The sequence below is a fragment of the Panthera tigris genome, chromosome A2 (genome assembly GCF_018350195.1).
Source record: "Panthera tigris isolate Pti1 chromosome A2, P.tigris_Pti1_mat1.1, whole genome shotgun sequence".
Classification (NCBI taxonomy): Eukaryota; Metazoa; Chordata; class Mammalia; order Carnivora; family Felidae; genus Panthera; species Panthera tigris.
In genome coordinates this window covers 98,030,520-98,052,054 of record NC_056661.1, presented here as the reverse complement: position 1 = coordinate 98,052,054, position 21,535 = coordinate 98,030,520, and the positions used below count along the sequence as shown (strand labels likewise).

The 21,535-nt window shown below is 37.7% G+C and overlaps 1 protein-coding gene and 1 pseudogene across 2 annotated transcripts in view; one reads left to right on the top strand and one right to left on the bottom strand.

Annotated features, from left to right (window-relative positions):
• DYNC1I1 (dynein cytoplasmic 1 intermediate chain 1) overlaps window positions 1-21,535 on the bottom strand; it is a 307,556-nt gene that overhangs the window by 248,488 nt on the left and 37,533 nt on the right. The window contains exon 5 of one of the 2 annotated variants that reach the window (XM_042977393.1): window positions 7,316-7,375. The exons of the other annotated variant lie outside the window; for it this stretch is intronic. Coding sequence (XP_042833327.1) covers window positions 7,316-7,375 — 60 coding nt within the window. The remainder of the gene's footprint in view (window positions 1-7,315; window positions 7,376-21,535) is intronic. 2 annotated transcript variants of the gene reach the window in all.
• LOC102968731 lies at window positions 817-1,616 on the top strand (annotated as a pseudogene).

Here is a 21,535-nt window from a genome sequence, read left to right as displayed (position 1 = left end):
TGAGGAAATCATCTGAGGCCAAGGAAAGAACTACCTGAAAAAATTAAAGGTAACAGTTCTGGGCACTCACACAGTTAGTGCCTGTTCCCACCGACTAGGCTAGAAAACCTCAAGATTTATGGGTCATTGTGTACAGTGCAGGAATTAATTAGCCCCAGGCTGAGCACTGCATCAATCCCAACTAAGAAATCTTAAAAATAGGGCTTGAAAGGATCAAACTGTTTCCAAGTGAATTAACTGTATCTTAGAACAAATCTCAAGAAGATTTCTATAAATTCAGATATAGACAATACCTAACAAACTAATATTCACAATGTCTGACATAACCAAAAATCAGCAGACCTACAAAGAAACAGGAAAAAAGGACTATAATGAAAAGATATGTCAACAATTGCAACTGACCCAGAACTAAGACAGATTAACACTGTACTTCAAGTGTTCAAAAAGTTAAGTAGAAACATGTAAGATTTCTCCTTTTAAATTTATTTATTTATTTTGAGAGAGACAACCAGCACAGAGTTCAATCCAGGGCTCAAACCCACGAACCATGAGATCATGACCTGAGCTGAAGTCAAGAGTGGGAGGCTTAACCGACTGAGATACCCATGGGCCCCACGCATATAAGATTTCTTTAAAAGACCCAAACTGAACTTCTAGAAGGAAAATTACAATGTATGAAATTAAAAAGTCATTGAGTACTTTTTTTTTTAAATACTAGAAACCACAAAATAAAAGATTAGTGAACATACACACACATACAAACAATGGAAATTATCCTAAATAAAACACAGATCCCCTTTCTCTCTCCTCCAGCTATCCAAGATGCCGAAAGGAAAGAAGGCCAAGGGGAAGAAGGTGGCCCCAACCCCTGCTATTGTGAAGAAGCAGGAGGCCTAGAAGGTAGTCAATCCCTTGTTTGAGAAAAAGCCCGAGAATTTTGTCATTGGACAGGACATCCAGCCCAAAAGAGACCTCATGCACTTTGTCAAATGGCCCTACTACATCCAGCTGCAGCAGCAAAAGGTTATTCTCTGTACGTCTAAAAGGGCCTCCTGTGATTAACCAGTTCACCCAGACCTTGGACCACCAAAGAGCTATTAAACTGCTTAAGCTGGCCCACAAATACAGACCAGAGACCAAGCAAGGGAAGAAGCAGAGATTGCTGGCCCGGACTTACAAGCTGCCGGCAAAGGGGATGTCCCCACTAAAAGGCCACCTGTCCTTCAAGCTGGGGTTAATTCTGTCACCACCTTGGTGGAAAACAAGAAGGCTCAGCTGGTAGTGATTGCACATGATGTGGATCCTATTGAGCTGGTTGTCTTTCTGCCTGCCCTGTGTCATAAGATGGAGGTTCCCTAATGTATCATCAAGCAGAAGGCCAGCCTGGGGCACCTGGTCCACAGGATGACCTGCACCACTGTCACCTTCACACAGGTTAACTCAGAAGATGGAGGAGCTCTGGCTAAGCTGGGGAAGCCATCAGGTCCAATTATAATGACAGACACGATGAGATCCGCCGCCACTGGGGAGGCAATGTCCTGGGTCCAAAGTTGGCGGCTCGCATCGCCAAGTTGGAAAAGGCAAAGGCTAAAGAACTGACCACCAAACTGGGCTAAGTGAACACTGTTGAATTTTCTGTACATCAAAGTAATAAAAGGCTCTCTTTCAGCCCGTGTCAATTGGCAAACACCAAACCAAACCAAAACAAACAACGACACAGATAGAAAAGAAAAATAAGTAAATAAAGCAATTTAACCATGGAAAATTTTCAAGTAACCTAATATACATGTGATTTGAGTTCCCAGAGGAGCAGAAGGAACAGAAGAAAATATATGCAAAAATAATGGTAAAGTTTTTCCAAATTTGCTGAAAACTCTAAACCTAATGATCCAAAGACTCTCAGTGAACCCAAGCACATAAAACATGGAGAAAACTTTATCAAGGTACATAGTAATCAAATTGCTCAAAATTAGTGAATTTCTGCCTTAACAGAAGACCTTTCCTTTAAGAAATGTTAAAGGATATCCACCAGGCAGAAGTAAAATTATACCAGGTGGAAATATGGATCTATACAAAGGAATGATAAACATCAGAAAAGTATTTACTACATGAGTAAATATATAAGATATTTTTTCTTAATATTTTAATTTCAGTGATAATTGGCTACTTACACAAAAATAAAAATAAGGCAGTGTATGCTTTATAACAGAATTAAAAACAAAATGTATGACAACAATACCACGAAAATCAAGAAGTTAAATATAAATGTAAACATATTAAGAAGTTTTTGTACTATACAGGAAGTGGAACAATATCATTTGAAGGTAGATCATGATAGATTAAAGATATACATTATAAATACTAAAGCAACCACTAAAATAATAAAGCAAAGAGATACAGCTAATAAGTCAAGAAAAAGTTAAAATAGAATAATAAAAATTTCAATAATACAAAAGGAAGTACAAAAAATAATAATAAAAGGAAAGAAGAATACATAGGACAAATAGAGAACAAATATCAGTAGTACAGATTTAAGCCCAACCATATCAATAATTACATTAAATGCAAATAGTGCAAATATCCCAATTAAAAGACAGAAACTATTAGAACAGATAAAAATATAACACCCAATTACATGTTGTCTATAAGAAATGTACTTTTAATGTAAAGAAACAAATAAAAGTAAAAGTTAAAGAGTGAAAAAAGATATACCATGCTAACACTAATCAAAAGAAAGCTAGAGTGGCTAATATTAATGTCACACAAAGGAGATTTGGAGCAAAATATATTACCAAGGACAAAGAAGTTCATTTCATAATGATAAAGACATCAATTTATCGAGAGACATGAGAATCTTAAACATTTCTGCACCTAATACAATATTTCAAAATACATGAAGCACAATCTGACAGAATTGCAAGAAATAGGAAAACTCAAAACTGTAGTTAGAAATTTCACCCTTCTAGCAATAATTGATAGAGCCAACAAACAGAACATTAGCAAAAGATACAGAAGATTGAAACAACATAATCAACCAATTTGACCTAACTGACATTTATAGAACATTTATGGAACAACAGCACAACACATCCTTTTCAAGGGCACATAGGACATTTACTAAAACAGATCATACTATGGACCATAAACTAAGTCTGCACAAATTAAAAGGACACAAATAGTACAAAATATGTTCTGTAACCAAAAAAAATTTAATTAGAAATCAATAGCATAAAGATCTCTGGACAAAACCCAAATATGTGGAAACTAAATAACACACTTCCAAATAGCTCATCACTTAAAGATGAAGTAAAAAGGGGAAACTGGAAAGTATTTTGAATTCAATGAAAATGATTGAAATATATCAAAATTTGCAAGATGCAGTAAGTAAGGGGAATTTTATAGCACTACATACCTATGTTAGAAATGAAGAAAAGTCTCGGGGTGCCCGGGTGGCTCAGTTGGTTAAGCATCTGACTCTTGATTTCAGTTCAGGTCATGATCTCACAGTTTTGAGATTGAGCCTGCACCAGGGCTTGGGATTCTCTCTCTCTCCCTCTCCTGACCCTCCCCCATTTGCACTTTCTCTCTCTCAAAATAAATAAACGTTAAAAAAAAAATGAAGAATGATCTCAAGTCATTGCTCAAGTCTGCTTCTACTTTAAGAAACTAGAAGAGGAAAAGCATATTAAACATAAAGTAAGCAAAAGAAATATCAGAGTAGAAATTGGTGAAATAGAAAATAAAAAAATAAAGAAAATCAATGAATCCAAATGCTGGTTCTTTGAGAAGATCAATAAAATTGATAAACCTCTAGCCATACTTACCAGAAGACAAAGATATAAGACAAAATTTGCCAATATCAAGAATGAGACAGGTGACTATATCTACAGATTCTGTAGCTATAAAGAGATAATAAGAGAATACATATACAAAATAAGATAATAACAGAATACATATACAATTTTAGGCCAATAAAGTTGCCAATGGAGATGAAACGGACATATTACTTCAAAGATACAAACTGCCAAAGCTCATTCAGAAAAATACAGATTTCCTCAATAGCTCCACTACTATTAAAATTATTGAATTTGTTTTTTAAATAGTCCCCACAATAAAATCCCAAACTCAAACCATTTCATAGACGATTGTATTCTACCACCTATTTAAGGAATCCTTGATATTAAAATTATGTCACCAAAAGCATGATCCATAAAAGATCAAATTTGTAAATTGGAATTTGTCAAAATTAAACAGGTTTGTTTTCTTAAAGACACTGTTAAGAGAATAAAAAAGACAAGTCACAAGTGGGGAGAAAATATTTACAAACTACACATCGAATGAAGGATTGTATCCCAAATATATAAAGAACTCTCAAAACTCCATGATAAGAAAACAACCCAATTCATAAACAATAAGGGCAAACGATTCAAGCAGACATTTCATCAAAGAAGATATTCATGTGGCAAATAAACACATAAAGAGATATTCAACACCATTGTCACTAGGGAAATGCAAATTAAAACCACAGTGAGATACCACTGCACTCCTCTAATAGTGTTTAAAAAAATTAATATTTTTAAAAATCCAAGTCAAGTGTTGTCAAGAATGGGGAGGGATTGAGGGCTTCATGCACTGCTGGTGAGAATGTATCCTGATAAAACCGCTTTGAAAATACCTTGACAGTCTCTTAAGTTAAATGTACATGCACTATATGATCCAGCCATTCAATTTGGTGACATTTACCCAAAAGAAATGAAAATATATGTCTATAAAATGATCTGTACATGAATGCTCATCAGTTTTATTTGTAATGGGCAAAAAAAACCCCTGGAAACAACTCAAATGTACATCAAAGTGGCTGGATAAACAAACTGGCATATCCAGACGAAGGACTACTCAGCAATAGCAACGAATGAACTAGTGATACACATCTCACGTGAATCAATGTCAAAATAGTTATTCTGCATGAAAGAAGTCAGTCAAACGAGTGCCTATCGCATGGTTTCATTCATATGATATTCTAGGAAATATAAACGAACGTATAGTGACAGAAAGAAAACCAGTTGTTTGTTTTGAAGGTTGGGAGGAAGCAGGATGAGGGTTAAAAGGGCTGTGAGGAAACTTTTGGGGATGATGAATCTGTTTATCATCTTTGTTGTGGTGATGGTTTCATAAAATGTGTACACCTGTTAAAATTTACCAATCTGAGTAAATGTGTGCAGGGTTTTTGTTTGTTTTTTGTCAATTATACTTCAATAAAGCTGTTTAAAAAAATCAAGTGAATGTCAACTATCCTTCGATTAAAAAAAACAAAGGGACAGGGCAAGCCATGGGCTATGGTCAACCCCATGCCAAGCATCAAGAAGAGGAAATAAAATCTCCAGAAAAATCTTGTTGCCAGAAGTATACTCCATAAAACTGTGTATGAGAGAAAGACTGCCCTACACCAACTGTCAGAAAAGGGAAATTTTCACTAATCAGTATTTGAAATTGTAACTTGGCTAAAATCATCTCTTCTCTCAAATAGTCTGAATGCTCCTTACAAACTCTCTACGACCAACCACTCAGCGAACAGAAAATCTCATTTCTCATCTTTCTCTGACTCACTGGACCTGCTCTGAAGTAAAATGTGACAGGCAAGGTGGGAGCCACAGATACGCCACCTCCCCAGAGTAAGTCACAAGTTTTAATCTGCATAGTCAACTGAGTTTTAGCTTAGAAAACACATATAAATGGGAAAATTCCCAACTGTTCCACATCAGCAAGTGTAATTTAGCAATGCCACAATCTGTCTAAAAATCTGTTAATTTAAGCGCATCGGGTAGAGTCTGTGCCAGTTCCATCCTCTATTTTTTTTTAAACACAATGAAATATTGAAGGATTGCACTCTGAAATTCCCCTGAATTGTAACATGCTATATCTTCATGTTTCTGTGCTTGATTTAAGCCACATTTCTTGGTCATTCAAATAATAAAAATTGAAATATGACATACAATACACTACAAAACTAAATAGCCAAGAATTTAGTAATGTTGAAAAAGTGTTTTCGGTTAGCTACCTGAAATGTTGGGATATTTCTTTGGTTTAGCAGGCTTGTGGGTTTCCTGAGAATTCTTGCATACAAAGGGACACGGGCAGATGGCATTTAATCTAACACCCAGCCAGCCCTTCAACCTCCCGGGACACCTACAGCAGGCACTGACATTGATAGAAACCCACAGATACATGCCCAGGAATCTCAGAAATTCAAAATAAATAATAAATAAACAAACAAGTAAATAAATGGCCACTTTGAGATTTATGGGGTTAAATTTAGAAAAAAATGATAATTTTATAAAATACTGTAATAAAGTGTGCTATTCACATATGGAGGGACCGAGTGGCATATTTGGTAAATGTTTGTTAACTGGCTTGAGGGAAAGGGAGCAAGCCCTGGTTTGTAGCATTTGCCAATTTTTATAGTGTAAATACTTCCACCATGGCTGATTTCACTGAATGCAAAGTTGGGAAGAGAAACACACAGGCTGGCTGTCCTGAGCTTGAGCAAGAGCTGGTATAAGCACCCCTCTGGAAATATCTCATGCATCACTATGGCTAACTCCAGTCCCACAAGAGAAATAAATTCAGTTTCTAGGATATGCTTGTGTGTTTTATTCTTTGGGAATGAGTTTTCCATTCTGAAGCTATCTTTTAACCTGTGACAGTACAGTTCCATCTGGAAAAAAAAAATCTTTCCAATGTAGGCGATATTATCCGTCAATATTTGAGATTTCTTAATTTTGAGAAATTGAACAAATTTGCTTTTTCTTTAACAGGAATCTTTATATGTTCAAACTTAATTCAAATAAATGCTTCCTGTGACTCCCCAAAAAAGTAAAAAGGAAAGGAAACACACAAGACAAGACATTTTCATATCAATTTGAGACAAAAATTAACCCTAAGGCAATTTGTTAGTAGAAGCAAAGGATGGTAAGGGTATACTCAAATGTATCTCCTCCCACAGAATACTTGTGCCCCACCTTGAAGCAGAGGGGTGGGTGTAAGTTTATATTTTTGTTTTAGAAGAGTGTTGTTTTGCAGTGATAGGAATTAAGGAGAAATCAAAAGCCACCTTTTTGTGGTGTTTTCCACAAAGAGGGACTTTCTTCAGAGCTTAACTTTATAAGGAAAACTAACAGAAGGAAATAAACTTCTCCAACTGGAAGTTCAACAAAAGGGGAAAAAAAAAAAAACATGAGCAAACAACAGCTCCAGCATTTCAACACAACTATAGCAAAGAAATCATAAAAGGAGTAACAAAAGAGCAGACATATACCCAAGTTCTGAGTCTGACTGCAGCTGGAGCACTGAGGGGTCTGTGTCCCACTGCAGGGTCCTAATCGTGCAGCACAAAGGAAAAAGAACACAGAGAATTAACAAAAGGGGAGGGAAACAAACCAAACCAAACCATGTCATTCATCAAGGCAATGGCATCTACAGCACATACACAGAACATCTCCCCGCTTCTCCACCCCGCTCCAGCCCCAGGTTCAAGGAAGACCCCATGAATATCAAGTGACCAGAGAAAGTGAGGAGCAGTCCTTTCCTTTGAACATCTGTTTGATACTGGAAGTTATGCTTGTTTTCATGAAAGGAAGCCTTGAGCTAAATACTGACACTCTACCCACATCCCCACCCCTTTTTGGTTGGTTCTGCTTTTTACTCAAGCCTGACTGATTTGATCATGGAAACTGGTTCATGTTTCTCTGAAACCCTGGAGCCCATCTACACCTGGGAACATGGAGCATCTCCCTTGTGGAGAAGACACCAAAGGCAAGGCTGCAGGGGGGCCAGAGCAGGAGCGTCTGGGAGGTCAGACCAGATGGAGGCTGACTTCCAGGCCTGCTGAACTGCTGGCTTCCTCAAGTCAGTTACTGCAAGTATAATGCATTGGATTTAGAGGCTCACGAGTATTTTGGTGTTCCACTGAGATGATCACCAGCAATAACACTTGTCTCTATGATACCAGCGATATCATATCTTTTAAATATTTCACAAGAAACAGCACAAATTATCAACAGTTACCAAGGCATTCAGTTTTTCTTATTATTTCTCCTTCAAAATGAAAAGGGATGGGGAACCCGGGTGGCTCAGTCAGTTAAGAATCTGACTCTTTTTCACATTTCTGCTCAGGTCATGAACTCAGGGTTCCTGAGATCCAGCTGGACGTCAGGCTCTGCACTGACTGTGTGCAGAACCTACTTGGGAACCTCTCTCTCCCTTTCTCTCTGCCCTTCCCCCACTCATGCTTCTCTTTCTCTCTCCCAAAATAAATAAACATTTTAAAAAATATATAAAAAAAATAAAAGGGGATAGATCTTCTATAAACTGAGTGCACACAAGAACCTTTTTCAAACCCCATTACCTTTTGATTAATCTAAGTGTGGCCCACAGACCAGGAGCAGCAGCATCTCTGGGAGCTTGTTGGAAATGCAGACTCACATCTCACCCCAAACTCACTGACTGCACACTACTGTTTAATAAGGTCCCAAGCCGTTTGCAGGCGCCTTAAAGTTTGAGAAACCCTGCTCAGTTTCCTGGTCTCTAAAGACTTACCATGGCCTATGAGACAATTTAGTTTTAAGCTGACCTGGCCTATGGAAATCTTCCAAACATGTTTAACCACTGTCTCCCACTCACTGTGTCCTCTTTGATATTCTTCCCCTTAAGAGCTGTATGTCTTCCCTCAAATGCCACCTGCTCAGAGAGGATTTCCTTCTCTCACTACCTTGTAGCACTTCCTTGTCAGTCTTCATCCCTGTCCCTTACACCATTTTCCTTTCTTCATTACACCTATGGCTTTATTATGCATCAGTGTATTTATTACTGTTGGCTATTTCATCTAGATTTGAGCCTTACAATAGGTGGGGGTGGCTGGGTGGGTGGGCTATATCCCTAGATTATAGAGATATGCCTAGAAAAGTGCCTGGCATACATACTTACATAATACAATATTAGTTGAATGCATGCATGAGTGGATGGATGATCTCCCTCTGGTTTTCTACAGGGATTACATGCAATTATACCTATAAAGCTCAAAGTAACTGTTTGGTAAACAGTAGTTATTCTTATTACTACCACATTCACTATATCTACTACGGATATTTCTTTGAGTCAATATCCTACCTATAGGCTCCTCCTGCAAAGGTAACAGATGCAGAGTCACAGCTTTCCTTACCAGCTCTGGCTGTGCTCTTGTCCTCTTACCTGGACGTTCTGAAACATCACAACTAAAATCCAGTGAGAATACTAATCAGCCACTGTTTCTTAGACCAGTGCTTCTCAACTTTCAGTGTGCATACACATACCTGAGAATACTGTTGAAATGCAGATTCTGATTTAGTAGGTCTGTGACATTTCTAACAGGCTCCAGGGGACATAGATGTTACCAGTCTGTAAGACCATACTTTGAGTAGCAAGTCTTGACTTAGATCAGTGGGTTTTCAAACTCTGACAAGGATCAGAATGATATGGAGGGCTTACAAAACTACAGAATGCTCATCTCCAACCCCAGAAATTCTGATTCAGTAGGTCTGGGGTGGGGCCTGAGAAGTTGTACTCTAACAAATTCCCAGGTAATGCTTATAGCTGACCCTGGAACCACCTTTAGAGAATGACGGGGCTAGACTACTGCTTTCATTCGTCAGCAGACAGAAAGCATCGTAGATCCTCAAATATGTCAGCCTCTAAACCTGTGATTAACTCAAACCTGGCCTAAGGCCCAGGCCACTCTCAGACCAATTAAATCAGAATGTGCAGGGTGAGATCCAAGCATCTGTATTTCTGAAAACTCTCCAGGTGATTCTAATGTGCAGCCAGGGGTGAGAACCCCTGGTCTGGACTCTTTCTCTGCTCAAGAAATGCAGCCTTTTCAGGTTCTGGACACTGATTCCTTCACCTGTTTCAAATGGTGGAAGTAACAGAATCTGTTACAGTGATTCATATTTGCTAATCATGTATCCCTGGAAATCAAACCGCTTATCTTTAAGGGCATTTCTTTGGCTATAGACAGAACAGCAGCCTCTGGCTCTGGCTGACTGTGAGAAGCATTCCCCTATAAGGGGTGGGGTCAGCTACTTGGCCCTCAATTTGCCTTGAGGTTCCTTACAGGGCGACCTTTTTTGATCTTTTCACTTGTCCCAGGCAGGTGAAGAATGCAGCCGCTCCCAGGTGGTCTGGCTGTCCTGTTACTTATCTGACAGCTCATCTGTACTCACTGTATCCTTAAGAGGTAAAAATGATGATTCCATCAGAACCACTCAAAAAAGTCTACAGGTCAGCAGTCTGGAGTTTGCCTTTACTCAGGCAGAACAACAAGGGCTGGTCTATGTAACAAACCCACAGCGGTCCTGCCCCACAGTCACACATATATTATTTAGTAAAAGAAACCATAGTCATCGTCAGTAATGAGCAGTGGGATAGGGAGTCAAGCCAAGGATGCTACCAGGTGTGCCTCTTTTATTTTCTTCTCATTTTCCCATTATTATCTGTGGGGGTGGTCAGACTTGCACAGAATGCACTCTCTCTTTGAAAAAGAACTTAAAGCCAATACATTAAATGGGCAAAGGTTGTCTCTGTCTCCACGAGTAGCCTAGACATGTGTATGAAACGTGGGCTGAATGCCTTCTGTGCAAGCTTGCAGAACTTCTCCATAGATGGCAGGACCTTGGAGAGGGCCACGCCTGGTTCTCTGGGTGGGAGATTTGTGTTTGGGATGTGACTGTACTGTGCATCCTGACGGAGCTCTCTGTCCTCAGCAAAATGAAGATGCTGGCCTAGAGACCATTTAAAGGCTTTTTGTTCTGTTTTGTTTCTGCCGAATCTTTTAAATCATTGGATGATTATTAAACTGCCTTTCAGTTCTCTCTTCTCCAATTGGTACCGTTTTTATAACCAATTGACACAGACCTTACTTCCCGATCATCTTCATATCAAGTTAGTGTATCACTGAAAATAAAATGATGGTTTCCCCACAGCTTCTTGGGTAGTGTGAAATCTTGCCAGGTAGCTTATTTTTTTAAATGAGGAAGTAGTGAAATTGTAAGTAAACAAACATTTGTGAACCTCATGTACTACCCCAAAATATTGTTATACAGAAATCACCCTGCTTAGTAGAGTAATTGGTTCTAGTCAGTCATTTTTGGAATGGACCAATCAATGCATGCAGGGAGAGGATATTTTTGACAAGAGCATTCATTTTCTTATTCAATAAATATCTATTAAAGGCCTAACATATAAAATACTATGAAAGAGGATGAAAAGAATTCTCAAGAAAACTACAACTCTTATAGAGAGATAAAACATGTATAAATAGTTTGGTAGAACTAAGCAGAAAGTAAAACATGCCATATAAGCCACAGATATGGTGTGGGACACGCATGGGACTTGCACTTAAGAATCTTACATTTTAGTGAAGGAATGAGAGGTATGAATGTTTGTACTTAATGATATAATGATAACATAGACACAAAAAAGAAAGTAGTTGTCATTACTTGCCCAGGCCTGGCACAGTTTAAAGTTTCAATAAATGTTAGCTGAAAAAATAAATAAATGCCACAAGAAAGATGAATAATAATGACAGCTATCATTTCCTTTCAGTGAGTGTTTACTCTGTGCCAGCCTACCAGGCATTGGACTCTACTCATTATCCTTTGGAAGCAAGAGAAGAGGAACACTCTCCCTCTAAAAAGATCAGAGATTCCATTTGACCTGGTTTTGGAAGGACAGGGTTAAGATTTGGATGTAACAGACTCATTTTCATCAGTGCCTAGTTTATTGGGTTTAAGCAGTTGACACGGTTTACTAGGTCTATTAAGAGCCTGTTATATTTTAGGTGTCAATTTACCAATTTATCATGAGAACAATAACTGCCAGGCAGAGCAGTTACACACACTGGATGAAGTCTTCTCTCCTTGAAGGCCAGCATCCTGAGAAGCCAGATGACCAGTAGTGTGTTTGAGATTAGAGAAAGTAAAGCTGAATGTTTTACTACTACAGCTTTTCCCTGCCCTACCCACACCCCCACCCCCTGCCCCACATCATGTCTGCCTCTTTCCACAAAACAAGACATACTCCCACTCAGTGCTCTCAGAGTCTCCCTTTTCCCCCAGTTATGGGATTCCCAAGTAAACCCTTTCTGATTGATGAAATCTTTCTTTAACTATGTCTGTTAGATTTTGTCTTCTGTTCCTATATGGAAAACCATCCTGGCATTATTTGTTTGTTCATTTTTAAGAGCTGCATTTGTCTGCATTCATTAGGTTTAGGTTATTTCTTAGATTAACTCTCTGAGGATCTAAGAGAAGATTTCTGATCTTTCATGGAGAACCTGATGTTTGCACAGATTCAGAATAACCCAATAATTCTCTGCCTACTCTGGACTAAGGGGGCGCTGTCATGGTTCTATGGTCCCACAGTTAGATTGGCAGTTTGAGACCTTTCCCAACTTTGTTTCAAACTACTACGTACAGAAGCTTCCCACCTCATGGAAAGTAATCATTCACTTACTCGACCCTATACGTGCCAGACAATGTAGCCTCTGGCATCTCATCTCAAAAAGCCTACCATGTAACATTTAGTTTACAATTTGGGAGACAAGGTGTTTTTCAATACATTTTTTTAAAAAAATAGACAAAATGTCAAAATTCTTCATTAGCAGTGACCTATTCAGAGACTAACAGAACTTTATATTTTAAACTTTCTACCAATTCATCAGTAACTTCTTATAAAATTCTCCCTCCATTGGTCCAATTTTATTTGCCCAGTTTCGGTTTATTAGATAGAAGTAAAAGTTCAAAAACAAAACAAAACAACAATCATCCCTGGCCATTTGTTCAAAGTATAATTTAGGAGTGGAACACATGAAGTCTGTATTGCATATACCTTGCTCTCTGATGAGTGTGTAACTTCTCCCTGTTCAGCTTTTACCAACAGCAAGTTGCTGGTTTCCATTCTTCTTCCCATCTTTATTAAACCTCTGAGTAGAAAGCCTTGAAATTCTTCCCTAAAGAGTGTCTTTGCTTTGGCCTTTTCTTTGGTTGTAAGAAACTAATGACTGATAAATATTTGGAAGCCAGTAGTTAAGAATTCTGTCATTTGTCATGCTAACACTCAACTTGCATACACTTCTGGTGGCATTTAAAATCAGTTGAGTTCTTTTGAATAGCAGCATGCCAGTGTGTAGCAATAACAATTAACACAGAATTATTCTGGACTTGTTTTACTTCCAGAAACTCAACCTATGGAAACAAAACATGATAAGCAATAATAAAAACAAAAATGATGCTGATGGTGATGGGATGGTGGTGATGGTGATGATGATGACAACCTCCAAATCATCAAATCCCATGGCCAATTTTGGCATCCCTACAAAGCCAAGCACTCCCCATTCAGGGGTACTCCTTCCCTCACCTCTGTACCCTAACCCTAGGTCATCCCATCCATGTCTATTGACCTTCTGCAAAAAATAACCACAAAGTCCTCATCACTGTTGAGCTCCAAGTCCACTTTTTCACATGCCTTTTGGAGATACTCAAATGCACACCAGAGCCATTTCACCCTTTGCGTCTCATCTGTCTTTTGTTTCCTTTTCCACTCCACAACCCTTGTTTAGGCCTTCAAGGCTTTATATCAGACCAATACTTCCCCACCAGTCCTCAGAGTTGAAGGCTTTATAAAATTACAGTGTCCCAGGCCTCACCTAGACCTGCGGTTCAGGTACCTGTGTTTGTAACAACTTCCCAAGTGAATTCAATAAACAGCCACCAGGAATGGGAGGCAGGGACTGCAACTATCACAAAGGTCATCCTTTTTTTCCAGACTCAGCACCTTAACATGCATTCTACTTCCCATACTCCCCAGCCCTTTTCCATTGTGTACGCATTTCCACCATCTGGAATGCCCTTTCTCCCAACTCGACTTGTCCAAAGCATATGCATTCTGTAAGGCTCAGCTCAAATGCCATGCTCTCTAAATATATTTGTCCTCAATAACCTCATAACCTCATTCAGAAATAACTTGTCTCTCTGGGACAGAAATAGAGAAACACTTGGGCTTCTTATTTTGCAGTTCTCTTTGATAATCTACAGACCAAAACCTGGATTGAAGACCACATCTGAGGATGACTTACAGGAAATAATGAGCACTGTTAAAAAGCCCAAAGGTATCAGCATCAAGCCAAACACACTGATAGTCCCCACTCTGACTTTTTGCCCTGACTCCAGTGGCTGGATTTCTGCCTTGCTTCTGTGACAAAGTCCCCGCCTTACACCTCAATCCTATAACCACTGCCAGTAGTTCTCCTTCAGCAAAGTCCACCTTCAAGCAACTTGTCCAGCGACATTGAGCTATCCTGCTGTTACCTCTGTCTTCATCACTCTTCTTGTCCTGCACCCATCCTACCCAATATTTTGCAAGCTGAGCCTGTGCATAAGTATGTGCACATAGACACACACACACACACACATACACTCAAGTCAGTAAATATTTACCAAGTACCTAGTATGTGTCAAGACTCTATGTAGGGTAGTAATGAAGCAAAATCACTTGTCCCAAATGAATATACTACAAATTAATTATAGATAATTTAGGAATAATGGTTTATGACATCACTGCTCATCTCTATGAGTACAAATATTTGAGGGCTGTAATTACATAGCAATATATTCTTAGATGGCTTCAAATTAAACCTGTCAATTTACTGGAAACAGCCTCCTTACAAGTGAGAAAATTCCTTCTCTTTATCTTCCTTGCAGGTCCAACATTTACTGTGTATCTTTCACACAATAAATTCTTAACTATTTAGTGAATGAGTAGATCTGTTCTTGCCTTTTCTGTCAATGGGTGGGAGGAGTGAGGGCAAGTTGATTCCCAAAGAAATAGTTTTTACTTTCTTTACCAGAAAAGGAAAGAATAAAACAGGGCATGTCTGGCCTAACACCGTTGATGTTTCCCAAGCTGAGAGCTGTGCTGAGAATACAAAGGCGGCCAGCTATCTTCTCTGCCAAATGAACTCAGCAAACTTTATTTAGTCCCTGAAGCCACTGCACTGGACCTCAACTTCTCACACACATTCTTCCTTTTCTAAGGTGGAGCGACAGCTCAAGGGCAGGATACCGAACTCCCCTGAATCCCAGAGTCTCTGAACTCCTGTTCCACATGTCTTCTCTGTCAAACAAATCACTAGTCACTAATCAGATAAAACAGTTTGGGCCAGTGTAAGCATAATGCCAAATAGAAAGCCTCCAGTCAGTGTCACCCCCAAACACCTATTTTTCTAAGTGCCATTTCCAAAGGTAATGCACTGAATAATAAGAACGTTTAAAAACCTGGAATATCACTCAATCTGTCACTGTCCTTAACATGATGTCAATTAATTAAGGATGGCATTTAAATAATGTGTTCACGTTTTACTTTCCAACTCCAACTATTTCCTTATGTGGGATTGGCAATGATGATGATAAAGATCTTCTGATATCAGAAAGAAGACTGAGACAGTGAGATACATACTTATATTGGGTCTTTTAAAAAGTATTTTTCTCAGTTTACTGTGTGAGAATCTTTCCTCTGTTGGCTACCGAACACTGAGCTCTGCTACAGGCCACACCAAAGCCATGTAGGAAGCCCATCTGAGCTGGTTTCAAGAAGAAACTTAAGACTTCTCATCACAGAGCTAGGACATGTCTTTCCACATCTTTCATGGAGGCTGTGCTGTTAAGCAAGCAGTTTTTCTACGAGAAAGCTCAGCAACCCCTTGCTTGCTGTGTTACTGGGACCATAATGTGTATGCTTTTATAGTACATTCTCCTGAAGACAAAATAGTAAGATATCACAAATGTTTCATCCATTCACATGCTACATAAAAAGAAAATCATAAGGTGTGCCTTTTATTTTAATGTCCAAAGAGACTGAATTCTAACCAGCCTTGAATCAGTGATATTGGTCTCCCTGAAGTGCAACTAACTGGTGGCATTCTATCAACTTTTCCTTACATAATGGTAATTTAAAAAATTCTGTATATACAAAATGTTAATAGGCTTATTAAATTTCCTCCAAGGCTTATTAAATAATTACATTATTTTATTGTACTTTTTCACCTTTACCAAAACCTTAATATCTTCCCTTTAGCCTCTGCTTCATCAGAGCCCCTTAGAAAAGGATGATGGTTTCACCAAAAAAGGATCAAAAGTCCTTTGAGGCTTATCTAGTGCTAGAGAATCCTATGAAATTCAATTGTGTATAAAAACGAAAGTCCTAAGATTTTCTGTTGGGCATTAACCCCATGTTGCCTCTTAGCACATTTTCCTCTCCTGAAATCACTGAGAGAAGAAAGTGATAAGTAGGTGCAGCCCGCACAACTTGACCACAAACAAATTATTCTACTTTCCTTATTTGAGAGTTCATTGGGCAGTAGATCAGGGAAAGACAGAGTTTATCAAATATCTAAATTTTACCGAAGGATTCTGTCAACATGAAACTTAATATTTACTACATAGAAGCCTAGTGTTTAAATCAAACAGCATAGGGTGTGCAGACAACTGCTCCTTTGTCCCAAATTCTAATCTGGAGTGCACAAAAAGCTGAAAGTCTGAGTGACCTCTAATCCATTCCCCTTTATACCTTTGTTCTCCTGTTCAGTGCTTCAGAAGACATTTCTTCTGCTGCTGCATTTAGGACCCCTTGGGAGGGACCTTACCTCCCTAGAGAAAATCTATGGATATAAGAGTTCTGGTTAATAGATGCTGAGAGCTGGGAGGACAGGGATCGATTTTAAATACAATAGGATTATGTTGGGGTAATTGGGGAAATCTGAAAAAAAGTGTAGATATTAGATAAGATGAAAATGTATTGAAATGGAAAAAGAGAGACACTCAATTAGAAAAGCAAATTCAACAGCTTGTATAATGATATCATTTAACATATATATGTTTTGGACATATATATATTTTGGACATATATGTTTTGGACATATATATATGTTTCAGACATATATATTTTGTGAAAGAACATACACTAAGGTGTTAAGAATATACACTAAGAATATAATTTCCAGTTGTAGGAATATGAATTTTCTCTAATTTTTGGTTGTCCATATCTTCTAATTACACAAAATGCACGGATGTTTTTTCCATAATACTAAGAGGATATTAAAAATAAAATGTGAGGGAACTCAAATGTCCTAATCACTTGGAAAATAGAACTAATGATGGTGTTAAGACCATATACAGTTGAAAAAGAAGACAGAAATTAATTCTTTTACTACCATCACCCCATGCCACTTCTCACCAAAGGCAAACATCAGTAACCTCTCCTTCTGACTATTTTGCTATGGGATAGGTGTTATTATTATAATAAATTGTATAATATTAACATATTAACACATACTTTATTTTTCAAATCATTTTGAAAGTTTTCTTCCTTGAATCAGGTTTGGGACATGGTATTGCTTACACCCTGGTAGTCAGGCGAACTTTATGAGATCAATACACCTGCCTGGGTTTAGGCAGGCTAGTACAGCCTCCAATTTAGGTTTAGCCCTGAGAAGCCAAAGGAATCTTGGCTAACCAAGAGAAGGACCCTGGTGCAAAGTCCCCTGTGATCCATCCATGTGAATGAGAAGAATAAAGGTGGGTGAATGATTACCACTTAGATTCATTTCTGGTTGAATCTATGAAAGTTAGGGATTAAGAGTTGGACAACCCAGAAAGTGGTGTCCAGGGACATGGACCACAATCCATCCTTGGCCTTGTCACATTCAACTTTTTTACATGATTACTTAGATGAAGATACAGCATCATCAAACTTGAAAATGACGCCAACAAATTTTATGAGAGAATCTAAAGAGATCTCTTCCCACTGGAAACAGGTGAAAAAAAAAAAAAAAACCACAATAGCTAAAACTCACATATGCCAGACTCCTTTCTAAGTGCTTTACAGATACTAATTTATTTAATACTAATAATAACCTTTTGGGTTAAGTCACCTATCACCCTATAGGTGATATAGGGATATATCACCTATATCAACTGTTGTCAGAGATCATGTAGGGTAGTGGTATAGATTGTGAACATTTCTGACAATCTGTCTAAGTTAAAACCTAGCACTGTAGCTATGTTCTGTGTGAACTTGAGACAATTATTTATTCTGTCTATGCCTCAGTGTCCTCATCTGTAAAAATTAGGAAAATAGTTGACTCATTCAACCAACATTTATCAAATATCACTCACTCCCTGACCTCAAGGAACTTGCCATTCCTGAGGAAGGGAGACATGTATTATTCAACTAAATATAAGTCATTCTTCTTTCAGGGCTATAAAGTGCTAGATGCATCACTCTTGTGTATAAAAGATATAGGCTGTTGGTTTGAGATTAATACTTAACATTTTGCGAAAAAATATTTTTATTCTTCATTTACAAAAAGTTTTAAAATATGGGTATAGGTGTTTAAATTTCTCAAGTACCATTTAACTAAATACTACTAAATGATCACTCTTCCTTCTGTGATCTTTTGATATGCTGAATTATGGTAACACATTTTCTACACTAAAATATCCTTGAAATTTTTAACCAATCCTAATTAATCATAGCATAGTACCTTCTTAATACTGTGTTGGATTTCAGTTGCATATAGTATATGCAGGATTTTTAAATCTAAGTAAAACTAGTCTTCCAAATGTTTTACTAATAAAATAGATTTTTTAATATCTAAGAGCTTGTTCTTTGCCCAATATGATTAACTGAGCAATGATTGCTTCCACCAAAATTAAGAGAAAGAAAAATGCCACAAATGTAAATTGCAAATGAGAAGCAGGCAATGCCAACAGAAGCAGAAACTGCAAAACAAATTGTGACCCTTTAAGTTAAAATTAAATCACACTAGTATAATTGAAAAATGATTACATATTTCTACTTTCTATTCACTGGTTTTAAAACCTTTACTCAACTGCTCTTAAAAATCAATAAAAGTAATTTTTGTTATACTTGACTTTTTTAAAGCCCTACTTTAAACTTTTCCGTAAGGTATATTAAATGTGCCACTTTGCAAATTAACCACTCACAGAGGTTACATAAGAAATGTTTGCCAGTTTAGGCTCTGTAAAGAAAATTTCAGTTTTGGTTTTAGATTCTGACAGATGGATCAGAGAATGTATGTGCACCGTTAGGTAGGACCAGATGTGTTAATTTTATTTCTGAGTTATTTTCTGAAAGATTTTCCACTTTTCAAAGAGCCCAAATTCCACACACATCAGCAAATTTGTGACTATAGAGCTATATCCTCAGGATTTACCAAGTCTTTTTCCCAGTCATGTTTTATGACGTGTTAAAGTTAATAGTAATTGTTTTCAAAGAGGTTTCTTCTATAGAAAAAGATATTCCAAGTGGAATTTTAAAAACTGAAGTTTTAAGGTTCTCTTGAAATTAATTCATATCTATTTATAGAAGCAAAGACATAAACTTGCATGGGATTTTCCTTAGTCCAAAATAAGGGCAAGATATCCTAAGATATTCCTAATATTCCTATTCCTCAAGCAAATCTTGTGCTCAGTTTTTCTGAAAATCATCATTTCCTCAGTGTCAATTTTCTTGCATTCCTATGAAACCTGCATCCAGGAAGGAATCTGCTCATTGACTTCTAGTTGCCCACCCTTGCCAGAACGGTCCTATCAAGAATGGAAGCTAGTTGGAATTTACTCAGGGTGGGAGTAGACAGTACCTCTTCCAAAGTGATTCATTAAGTTACAAAAACATCATATAAGTGGGGGAAAAATGAAGAGTGATGTTCTCTGAGAAGAAATATTTGCTGCTGTCCCCAAAGCAGTAAGAGCATAGGTCAGCTTTCTCTACAGAGTTTTCAAAAGGGTTCATCAACTGTGAAGTCAGTAATAGAATTTAATGCTGCCAAATGCACCCCTTGAAGCTGAGCATTAATGACACAACACCATCATTGTATAGAAACAGGCAAATATATTAACTTAATGATAGGCCAATGGACCCCCTAAGGAATGTAATTATATTGTGCCAGCTCTTGAACAAATGTTAGATCTTACAGAACTGTGTTATTGTTACTTTTTTCCCTCCTCTCAAAGACCTTTTGAAGTGTTCAAAGCAAAAGATGAGAGAAGACGTGTGCTGCCCCCAAATCACAAAGGCGATTTGCTAAAATAAACCAGCCTGGTACCCACAGAATCTCTACTTCCATTTTTCTCAAACTGAAAGTAGTGTCCACTGGTTTCAAAATTCCCTGTATAAAACAAATACTCAATTCTGAAACACACCAACAGGCAGATATGGGTGAGACAATTCCAGTCTTACTTACATATTGGTTTCAGAAAGAAAAAAGGAAACATACACAAACAAAATGCAAAAACGCTACAGCTCAGGCTAATACTAGACTATTCTGATTTCCATATTTTTCTCTACCAAAATTGCCTCGGCCTCGAAATAATGTCCTTTCAAAAGAAAATGCTTATGATAATGTGTTAAATGGAAAAAGAAAAATGCAAAATTGTCTACCTGTCACGCAGTAACACACATGGTAACAAGAAATATACACAGGTAGACAAGGATAGAAAGATACATGGACAAGGCAAAGGCTGATTTGTTAGAACACTAGTGTGGTGGATGATTTTTTTTTTATTTGAAGTTTTAGTAAAGCATTTTATTTTATTTTATTTTATTTTATTTTATTTTTTTATTTTATTTTATTTTATTTTATTTTTACTTTTTTTTTTAATCTTAATTACGAGTCAAAGACAGAGGTCACAAATTGCCAGCCCAGAGACAAAAGCCGCCCCACAACTACTTTTAACAAAGTCATTAACGTTTAACATTAAGGAGATTTTTGCATGAAGCCCTTAATTTTTGGCTTCTAATGAAAAATGGAAAGATGTGGAAAAATCGGGTCCGTATTTCCACATGAGCTCAACCAGCCTGAGCTGTGAGGAGACCATCTGGCCTAGCCATGGTGCTTCCCAGCCAGTTGCCGCAGGCCCCCACGCCCAGCTCATTAACATCACCCGCCTGTGGCACCTGCATACGGGAGTCCTAGCAAAGGCAACTGGCTTAAGAAAGTTACCATGACTCCATGCATGTTAATGAGACTTCTCTTTTCTCTCTTCGCATCTTTGCCTTCTGGATACCCCTTCAGTGGTCAAATTAGAAAATGTCTATATATTCACTTTCAGAAGTTACCTAATCTTCTGAGTATATATAGTGTAATAAAAATCTGGCAATTGACTCAGAAGACAGAGCAGTCAACTCTGATGATCATAATAATTAGTAATAATAATAAAAACACTTTGGGGACTGAGTTATCAAATTAGTCAATACTATTAAGTCAATAAGCACCACGCTTAAAAAATTAAATTAAGGGTTAGAACATGTTAGTGTTCTATTAACAAAAATTCCCATGGAAACCAAACCAGAGTAGAATAATAAGAAGCTGGATATATATTCCACTTGCCTTTGATCCTTCTCTTTCTTTTAGGCCTAAGCTAAT